The following is a 10,859-nucleotide window of genomic DNA, read 5'->3' on the forward strand; positions in this document are numbered from 1 at the left end:
ACATATTCTAGTATCGAGCTCAAGCAATCTTTATCCTTGTTTTAAACGGCTAATTTATCTAGGAACCTGTTTAGAATATACAGTACATATCCTAATGAATTTCATGATCTTATATTATGAGACAGACCTAATAGTACCTATTGTATATTCAAGTACTTTATCTATGCACCTTGCATGAGTGTGTATATATATATATATATATATATATATATATAATTCATGAACTTTTTAATTTGGTATATAACCAAATTCAAAAGTTCATGAATTATCCATACATGTTACCAATCTGTTTGATATAGTTGCTTTATTGTTTTTCTTGGAATATTATATCGATCACCCTTTTGAAAATGTCGAAGAAAACCTAAAACTCCATAATTTAAATGAAAGTTCTTTTCAAACATGTGTTTTAAAAAACCAAGGCACATTTGCTTATTTCACAGGGGTTCTATGCATGATTTTTCAGAATAGAATGTTTTGAAAAATCATTAATTTTATATAAAGGTTATGGGTTTTTCATATTTTCACAAATGTTAACCACATATTCGAGATTACTGAAATCTCAAGATCTAAAATCTCTCAAAAAAAATTATATATTAATTTTTCGTGTTTTCAAATATTGAGTACATGTATTTTTGAAGACATTATACAAACAAGGATGTCTGATCAAAATTTTAAAACATGGAGGGTTAATTAACTAATAATGTAAATACAAACAATGTTTGAGCATATTTATGCTCATAACATAGACCATAAGCCCAACTGTCATATTTGACGTAAAGCCCATTTTTATCCTTTTCCGTTGGCTCAATCAGCCCACTATTTAAATAGAAAATCACCCAATTTTCAATATCAACTCCATTGAAACCCTAGCGGCGTTGCTTCACACAGCCTCAGCAAAGAATCTCCCCAAGAAGCCATGGTAGATTTTAACCTCTGTCTTTATTTCTCGCATAATCATTACTGTATGTGTGCGTTCTATGATCATTTATGTTTCTGCAGGCGGACGTTGAAACGGAGGTGGCGGCGGGGCAGCCGAAGAAGAGAACATTCAAGAAGTTCAGCTTTAGGGGAGTCGATCTCGATTCTCTTCTCGACATGTCCACCGATGAACTTGTTAAGCTTTTCAATGCCCGTGCTCGTAGAAGGTACGTTCTTTTCGATGTGAATTGTGTTATTTTATGGTGTGTGTGGGTGTGTTATGCTTTTGCAATTTACTTCGGCGGATTTAAGTGTAATAGTTGGCAAGTGCGCGGTAGCAATCGTAATTTACTTCGGCGGATTTGAGTGTAATAGTTGGATTTTGGACCATGAGCTTATAGTATCATATATATATATACATATATATATATATATATATATATATATATATATATATATATATATATATATATATATATGTTGGCTACGTCCTACTATGTAGGCCCCCTTCTGCACATCTCTGTGTTCCACGAACTATAAGCAATATGGATGTATCACTACGGATCTGTGGCCAAGACTAGTTCATGGAGCTTATCGTCTAACACACATATGGGTCCTAGATACTAATTTGTACACGGATCCGGCACTCATCTATTTATTATTACAAATTTGGTCACCACAGATATGTGGCATTTGCGTGCTAGGTATGTGATTTATTTAGTAGCTCATATACTAGAACACATCCTTGGGCATGAATATGCCTCTGTTCTTCCAGTTGTAAATCCTATATACTTAGCCACTAATACACCTAAGTACTCCTGTTATATTTGTGATTGGTTCATGGCCTATCCATAATGCTAGAATTGGAATTTGAAGAAGGCATAACTCGCGACAATGACTCGGGGCACAACACTCATGGTTTCATACATGAGCATGTCTGTTTTGCAGTGCAAGTACTATCCTGTCGTGCAGTTCTCCCCCACTTTGGATACAAACCCTTTGTTATCTATGAAACTTTATTGCAGGTTTCAGAGGGGTTTGAAGAGGAAGCCCATGGCTTTGATCAAGAAGCTGCGCAAGGCTGTAAGTCATTATTAGCTTTTCTAATTTTTTTTAAAAAATATTTTTGTCCTGTTTCATTATGTTTGGTTTGTGGTGCTTTTGGGCTTTTTATGTAGTAGGATGTCAAAGAAAGAACAATTTGTCACGAAGAAGTGAGGCATAGCATTAACATATGTGACAAGATCTGATCTTGCTCTAATTCTATGATTGTTAACAAAATTCTCAGGTGCAACCAAAGTGATGTTATCTGGATATGTGGTTATTCACTTACCTTGTCAATTCATATCCGCTGAGATGCAAACATAATGTCTCTTTGCTAAAAAAATAGTGTCTCCTGTCTTGCAAGTAAATGGCACTTACAATGAGCAAGTTTATCGGTGTCGTCTAATCACAGATGTTTTAATATTTACTAGTCTTGTCTGACCTTACGCCGCAGGCTCTTGCCTTTGGTTTCAGAACCACCTTTGATTCTTCTATTTAGAAATCAGGAGCCACTCATCAACGGACCTTGTCATGTTCTTTGCTTTAAACTTTTGGTGTGTCCTTTTATTCCGAGAGCGCTCACTATATTAGGTATCTAGTTTTTTTTTCTCCCAGCTACACTTAATAGGCCTCGTTTAATTGCTCTATGATGAGCCTACAGTATTTTGAATTGGGTTATTGGTCCTGGTTAGGGTTTTACACAATCATTTTATCATAAACAATTCTTGACATGAAACATTTCAGAAACGTGAGGCACCACCTGGTGAGAAGCCTGCATTGGTGAGAACGCACCTACGAAACATGATTATAGTACCTGAGATGATCGGAAGTGTCCTTGGAGTATACAACGGCAAGACCTTCAATCCAGTTGAAATCAAACCTGAAATGATCGGCCACTATCTTGCAGAATTCTCGATTTCATACAAGCCAGTTAAGCACGGAAGACCTGGTATTGGTGCCACCCACTCTTCAAGGTTCATTCCTCTTAAATAGACTCTTTACAATCAAATGGCATTTGCTTCGGTCGTTTCGTGGTTGATCAATATTATTTTTTAGCATCGTTTCAGACCGCAGTTTCAAATTTCGTTTTTGTGGATGTTTGTTCAAGTTTTTGATTCTGCAAAGAGATTGAGATTACTGTCCTAAACTTACTTTTCGGTTGGGTTCGTATCTTTATCCTTGTCCAAGCTATATATAGCATAAGTTCTGATAGTGTGTACATAAAACCCCAGAACAGTCGTTGTTCCTCTCCCCAAATCTAAAAAACTTGATATCATGTAAGATTCCCTTCCTCGTGTATAAAATTAAAAACCCACGAAATTATCCAAACCATGAATTACAGAAAATTATGCTTGTTTTTTAAGGATTTCACAAACTTGTAACTGAATGAAGATCGAAACCATTTAATTTATGATTTCACGAGTTTGTTATTTTTAATGCCATGACTGGAAATAGCTAAATATTTCGAGAAAGACGTATGTATTTTTGACGTAAAATTGAAAAATTAAAGGAAGTAAAAATCATAGGCTTACTATTAAATTGTCTGTAATTGAAATCGAGCCATGTATTTATTATAGCATGGTTTATAAATATTTTTTGTTTATAAAGTTAACTACTCCGAAATTCTTTAACTCTTTGGTTGAATTTTGTTTTCACAAAACATAATTACTCGTAAAACATTAAGAAAATGTAGGAAAAAACAAAACAAAACTCAAATAAACATTATTAACAAGAAAAAATTATTCAAATAAATTAAATAAGTAAAAAGTTATTAAAATATATATTCAATTTATATACTACACCTTATAGACGACTTTATAAGCTTAATACCACAATATATAGGGGTCATTGTATTTAGATCCTTAATACCATTTCAATGTTTGTGTATGTTTGTGTTTAGTCTCTAGTGTAAAACAAATATCTTCTCACTCCCTGACAAAATCATTTCATATGTTTTAACTCCTTTGTAAATATCAAATTACATAATTGACTTCATTTTTAATTAAAACCCATTTTTATGCTTATTTATTTTGTTGAATACATCTATATTTGGGATTTTAATACTATTACCCTAATCCCTCCATCGGCTTCGTGAGAAGAAATCCCATGGTGGGTCTGTGTGAAACATCATTTACTTGAAGTTCAAAATCTTAAAGACGTCGTGTAGAAAAAAATAATCGAAGGGAGAATAAAGTGAAGGTGAGTTTCTTTCCTCAAACTTTCTCATTTTTTTGTGAAATTCCAGCTTTTAGGGCGAGTGGGTTTGTGTTTATTTGTTTTAATTTAATGATTCTCTTATATTTTTTGATTGTTATTGTGTGTTTTTATTTTTTAAATTCATTACTTTTTTGAATTCCACCGATTGAATTCTGAAAATTTAGGGTTTTGTATTATGATTGATTTTTAGGATAAAGTAAAATCAATACAAGTATCTTTTGGTCTTAATGATACGGCTGCCTTATTTGAATACAAAGCAGTGTAAAGATCAATGCAGAAAATATTTTTAGATTTCTCGGTTAATGCAATTTTATCCTCAATTTTATGTTTTAGTTCTTGAATGAGAAAGTTGTTAATTTTGTTTAAAAATTTATGAAAATTCTTTAAAGTCTTGCAATGTGCATATAAATTACTTTTGTATGTTTTTTGTATTAGGTGCAAAATGAAATATGAAAGTGGGTCTTGTTTTGGGTAGCTGTAAATGCAAGAAACAATTTTTTGTGATTTCAACTTTCAGCGGTTGTAGTTTGATGGATATTTTTTAGATGTTTGGAAAAAAATGTGCTGAGATTTCTCCTGAAGCTATGATTCTGCAATACGTAGCCCCTTAACACAAGATGCACATGACTTTGAATGACGACGACGATGTCCTAAATATGATTCATCTTCATATGTATATGATGCTCAGCATGATTGAATTGAGGGCAGAGAGTAAAAACAAACATGTCCGCAACCAAAATATTCGGAGGTAAAATATATTAGATTTATGTCCCTGTTTAGTTTTGATAATTTTTTATACTAGTTTTTCACCCGTGCGATACAAGGTCAATTATTTTTTCTAATTAATGATTAAAATTAGTGAGTATGATAATCTGTTTCACTTTCTCCATACCGTGACTGTTTTTCAAACTGAAATATCTGTTGTTTTCATATACATATAGATCTGAATAATGAATCACTGAATAAAAGAGTTACTTTTGTATTTTGGCTAAAAAAATAATATCACACTTGTATTAGACAATGAATGATATAATGTGTTTATCAATTAAATCATATACACATATAAATTTATGTACAATGTACAAAACAGTAACTGTAATGAAAATAATGGGGTTTTAATTTCAATAAAGGGTCATATTCTAATTTGAAATTTGAAAAGTCATCGAATTGACATAATAAAATAACATATTCATTATTAATTGGTACAATAACATATAAATTATATATTAATTATTAAACATTTAATATGTTAAACGAATACTTACATTATACGTAATTTTCTCATTCAGCAAATTCATTTTGGGGGAATTTACTAAATTGACACGAGATGTTAGTTTATATAATTAAATATTAAATTATTAAGAATGCACATTTGAAAAAATAATTAAAATTAAAATTAAAATACTAATAAACTAAATGGATTATAGATCATACAATTAAAAAACAAAAAAATTACAAATTTTGAAAAACTTCCTTAAAGACAACATTTACCGTTGATTTTTTCGGGTTGCTATCACCATTACATATCAAAATTTTTAGACCTTTAGGATTCGTAACTCTGGATACTGCAACGTACAACTGACCATGACTAAAAACAGGGTTCTTCAAAAAAAGTCCTACATGAGACAATGATTGTCCCTGACTTTTGTTTATTGTCATTGCGTATGATACAGCCAAAGGATACTGTCTTCATTGAAATTTAAAAGGAAGTCTTGGATCAGAAGACATCAATGAAATTCTTGGAATAAGTACTTTATGACCTCCATTACTTCCAGTTATAATCTGTCCTTCCAAAACATGGTTTTCGAGCCTTGTCACGATCAATCTAGTGTCATTGCATAATCCAAGAGAATGATCTATATTCCGCAGCAACATAACCGGAGTTCCAACCTTCAAATTTAACTCGTGATTCGGTACTCCAGAACATCTTATTCCATTTAAGAATTCAGGGGTATGCACATCATTCAGCAAATCAACATTTCTATCTGACTGAAACGTCGTATTAGAACTTAAATACAACTTTCCCTCTGAATGGTTTAGAGATATCATATATTCATATATGGATTGAACGACATCAAGTGTTGGTGCCAAAATAACTCTTTGCTGAAAATATGCATTATTATTGATATTGTTGTCTAATGACGGATACGTACTCTCAACTATTGCTGCAATAGAATCATTGCCATCTTTGATCAAAAGTTCATCAGGAATATCTATTGTGGCATAACCGTCATTATATTATCCAATTTCTCCAATTTTTCCATCTCCTAAATCAGCAATCCAATCTGAATTTTTTTTATTTTAGCACATTCTTCATCAGAGCCTAGATTCTGTAATCGCATATTTTTTGTCAATCTCAAAACTATACAATGTCTCCAAAGATATGAAGAATTGATAGTGGCGTGAACAATATCTTGTCTACTGTCTTTTGGAATAACATGCAATATTTGTCGAAAATCGCCACCAAAAACAACCGTTTTGCCTCCAAAAGGCAAATGAAGGCTTGAAGGATTGACAAATCTCATTATATCTTTCATGCTTTTATCCAAAGCTTCAAAACATAACTTATGTGTCATTGGAGCCTCATCCCAAATGATAAGTTTAAATTTTACAATAAGCTCTGCAAGATGACTCCCTTGTTTGATATTGCATGTTGATTCTTCATTGGGATTAAATGAAATTGCAAAACGGGAATGGGCAGTTCTTCCACCAGGCAGTAGAAGAGATGCTATACCACTGGATGCCACATTCAAGACAATTTCCCCCTTCGATCTCAAGTATGCAGACAGAGTCTTCCAGACAAATGTTTTTCCAGTACCTCCATATCCATATACAAAGAATACTCCTCCCTTATTTGAAACAACTTCTTTCATTACTTATCATGTACACAACGCTGCTCGGAGTTCAAATTATTAATGAGTTTATCATGTTCTTGCGACAAAGAACTTCTGTCAAACTGCAACTCATCATATATTAGTCTATTTGGTGAAAACTGAAAATATTGATCACTGGGAAAAAAGCATTGATTGGAATTCACGTAAACTCTTTCCATAGATTTTCAATATCGACCAATGCATAACTTCTAATTTCATCCTCATTTAATTCCAATTCTACAAAAAAAATTATATATATATATATATATATATATAAATATAAAATATTAGTTTATGCATACCTTGGTGTTGCAGCAAGTTACGTCATTTATATAAAATATCATCAGATAAATATGTCCAACATAACTCCCAAACAACTTCAGGCCAGCTCATACAATTCGATGATAATAGAGTAGCAATTAAAACTCTTAGAGATTGTGCTGAAGCCCAATGATTTGCCTCAATAATGCCGTCGATATACTCCTTGTCATCACTCAACAATCCTAATGCATAGCAAGCATCACGAAATGAACGATATTGAACACCATTAACAAAATTTATATCATCATAGCACGTGGCGCCACGGTTTACATTGAGAAGACATCTTAAATAGTACATTTCCCCACAACCAGGAAGAACATAAAAAATGCGTCCGATGGAAAATATCTGTTTTGTGGGAACAAATTCTCGTGTTTCTTGCTTCCAAACAAACTTCATTGGTAATTCAGCATATGTTAATTCTCTTGCCTCTGGATATTTCATATTAGCTTCCATCCAAGCAAGAAACATGCTCTGGTTAATAGTAGGTCTATCGAGAACAGTACTGATTTCATCTGAATCTGAAAAAATAATATTTTGTTCGTTCGGAAGATGAAAGCTCAGACGCTCGACAAGTGGATGTCTGTATTGAATATCAAATCCAAAAATTATCCAGGCAGCCTCACACGGTGAAATATATCTGCAGTCGTAGTACATATTAACTTCATCAACATTTTTCCCTAAACTCTCATCATCCGAGCTCTTATAGAATGAGGCAGTCACACGATCACGTCCTTTATTTATATACTTGAACAAATATTTGATAGCTCGAGATTGATTGCATCATTCAACATTCATATGGGCTCCGTACCGAATAAACAAATAATGATTATGGGGAACAACAAATCTGTTATCAAGATTAACACCATTCTTGATAATTGTTCGCCCATTATCTTTGCGTTTATAACTTGGGTATCCATCCTCATCAATTGATGTCACTTCAACGAACTTTTTAGGAAAATGCTTTGTACAACGACCGTTAGACATGCATGGAGAGTTCTTTCTTGTTTTGCCGCATGGACCGTGCATCATTAGATCCCGTACTGCACCATATAAATAGGATCATTTTTTTCATTAGGAATTTCAGCAGAAATGATATGATCTAATGCCTCTGCTGCTAGATATTTGTCTTCTTTACAGAGGAAAAGCAAAATGTGGGCCTGCGGTAATCCTCGCTTTTGGAATTCTACGGTGTATATTACTAACAATATGAGCATAAGAATTAATTATATTTACTAAAAAATATTAATTTTGTAAAATCCAAAATAGTAGTACCATATATATAATTACAAAAATTATAAATTTTTTACCTGCTTTAACATTTCCAAATATTTTATTCTTTCGGAGATCTTTAATCAAGGCATCCAACTTCATTTTAAAGATTATGCAAACAATATCTGGATGGTCTTCAGCCCTCAACCCATAGTGCTCGATAAATCTCACAATTTCTGGTCATTTTGGATTACAGGTAAATGTGATAAAAAAATCTGGGTAACCGGCCCATTTACATATAGCCATCACATCTTGATAGTTCTGAATCATATATCTTGCTCCTCCAGTAAAAGAAGAAGGCAAGATAATACGTCTTCCTTGTGTAGATGCGTTTGTTTCACCATGCAAAAGCACATCATGAAGACCTTTGTACATTTCACATCTCAATTGTTTTTGATGCAGCCGAATATATGTCAACCTTGCAGATTCAACCATTGTGTATGCATCGACAATGAACTGTTGAAATAGTCTTCTCGAAAACAAAATACTCAAAGATTCAAAATCTTTGTCATGCAGTCGATAAACAAAAAATTCTCTTTGACTCGCTTTTTTTCTTCCTCCAGCACTTGACTTAGATTTTGAAAATGGAATATCTTCTCTATAACCATCCTCACCATATGGAAAAAGTATAGGATATTGGAGAGCAAGATACGCGGGATTCAACTCATTGATACGTTTTAGTTGCCCTATTTGAGTTTCTACTAAAATATCTCGGTTGCCTAAAGACTTATCGAAATCTCCCACAATTAATGCAGCAACCTCAGAAGCAGATGGAAGATTATATCTCCTTTCGTCACCACTTATTCTACCAATCAAATTGAATTTCACATCGGATCATCCTTCCACCAGCATTGTAATGCCCAAGATTTTATATCGTGTTAAATTACGATTATTGATTTTTAATCAAGACGATTATGAAAGGGCTAATCGAGACACAGATTGAAATTTTGCATGTGAGATTGTTGGTGAGAGAGCCGAAGGTCTCGCGCATATACGCGAAGAGTAGGCGCGCATATGCGCGAGTTGTGCGGAAGCCTATGATGTTGGACAGAAAATTGGGCGCACATGCGCGACCTGTATACGCGCACATGCGCGAGAAGTCCAGAGAGTTGGGCGTACATGCGCGACTTAGATTCGCGCACATGCGCGAGGGTACCCGAGAGTTGTGAAGAATTCCTCGTGCATATGCGCGGAAGAGGTGCGCGCATATGCGCGAGCTGCCGTACTGACACGCGCCGAGACTTAGGGTCTCGCGCATATGCGCCGGTTGATGTCGCGCATATGCGCGAGACGTGTGCTATAAAGATTGAGCCACTCGTCCTTTTGCACGTACGTGTATATATATATATATATATATATATATATATATATATATATATATATATATATATATATATATATATATATATGAGGGTTGTTACCCTGCACCCAAGGGTGTAGGGTAAGCTGTCGCCCACATGTGCATTTTCTTTTTTTTTTTTAAAACAACGTTTAGCGACGGTTTTCTAGATTTCGTCGCTACTAGCGACGGAATCTTTAAAACCGTTGCTAAACGTCTAATCGATTCTCCCGTCCAACCTACCGCCCACAACACAGAAAAGTTTGAGAGAAACACAACACAGAAAAGTGAGGTTCAACTGAAAGCAAATCTGGAGATCTCGTGCAAGGTTTTTCCGTGCGCCTCAAATCCGAAGGTAACTCGATGTTGTCGGAAAATTTCTCACTCCCGGTAGAATTTGTGCGTGAATGTGTTAGAAAACCTCGGGTATAAAAATATGTGCGTGAATGTAAATCGAAGTTGTTAGAAATAAAAATTTGGTTCGATGTATGTGTGAATGTAAGTGCAGCTCAAATAAAAATTTTTCCGTGTGCCTCAAATGCACAGTTTGCTTGAAACCTCACAATTTTATGAATAAAAAGGAATTTAAAAGCTCGAGTTTCTCTCAAACTTTTCTGTGTTGTGGGGCGGTAGGTTGGACGGGAGAATCGATTTTGTGAACGCGCCTCTGTCCCCCTATGTCCGTTTTTTTTTTTTAAAAATTAGACGTTTAGCGACGGTTTGTTAAAAGACGTCGCTATTGGCGACGGATTCTTAAAAACCGTCGCTAAACGTTGTTTAAAAAAAAAAGAAAATGCACATGTGGGCGACAGTTGTGCCCTGCACCCTTGGGTGCAGGGTAAAAACCCTCTATATATATATATATATATATATATATA

The 10,859-nt window shown here is 34.1% G+C and overlaps 2 protein-coding genes across 2 annotated transcripts; one reads left to right on the forward strand and one right to left on the reverse strand.

Moving 5' to 3' along the window:
- The first annotated feature begins 787 nt into the window (after window positions 1–787).
- Window positions 788–3,138, forward strand: LOC140827486 (small ribosomal subunit protein uS19). The gene is made up of 4 exons (XM_073190161.1): window positions 788–919; window positions 1,000–1,145; window positions 1,944–2,001; window positions 2,707–3,138. Exons 1-4 carry the CDS (start codon window positions 917–919, stop codon window positions 2,953–2,955), a joined length of 456 nt encoding a protein of 151 aa, XP_073046262.1. The 5' UTR covers window positions 788–916; the 3' UTR covers window positions 2,956–3,138.
- A 2,730-nt stretch (window positions 3,139–5,868) lies between these two features.
- Window positions 5,869–7,052, reverse strand: LOC140827183 (uncharacterized). The gene is made up of 2 exons (XM_073189801.1): window positions 6,548–7,052; window positions 5,869–6,392 (listed from the first exon to the last, which is right to left on the reverse strand). Exons 1-2 carry the CDS (start codon window positions 7,050–7,052, stop codon window positions 5,869–5,871), a joined length of 1,029 nt encoding a protein of 342 aa, XP_073045902.1.
- Window positions 7,053–10,859: the final 3,807 nt, after the last annotated feature.

The sequence above is a fragment of the Primulina eburnea genome, chromosome 3, assembly GCF_022965805.1.
Source record: "Primulina eburnea isolate SZY01 chromosome 3, ASM2296580v1, whole genome shotgun sequence".
NCBI lineage: Eukaryota > Viridiplantae > Streptophyta > Magnoliopsida > Lamiales > Gesneriaceae > Primulina > Primulina eburnea.

What these genes read in the sequence shown, in the direction of transcription:
- LOC140827486 (XM_073190161.1), top strand. An exon ending in AATGCCCGTGCTCGTAGAAG is followed by an intron (nt 1,146 to 1,943) that starts GTACGTTCTTTT and finishes ACTTTATTGCAG; the next exon opens with GTTTCAGAGGGGTTTGAAGA. An exon ending in TCAAGAAGCTGCGCAAGGCT is followed by an intron (nt 2,002 to 2,706) that starts GTAAGTCATTAT and finishes GAAACATTTCAG; the next exon opens with AAACGTGAGGCACCACCTGG.
- LOC140827183 (XM_073189801.1), bottom strand. Translation starts at nt 7,052, where the DNA reads ATGAAAGAAGTTGTTTCAAATAAGGGAGGAGTATTCTTTGTATATGGA. An exon ending in TTCATATCTTTGGAGACATT is followed by an intron (nt 6,393 to 6,547) that starts GTATAGTTTTGA and finishes ATGCCACAATAG; the next exon opens with ATATTCCTGATGAACTTTTG.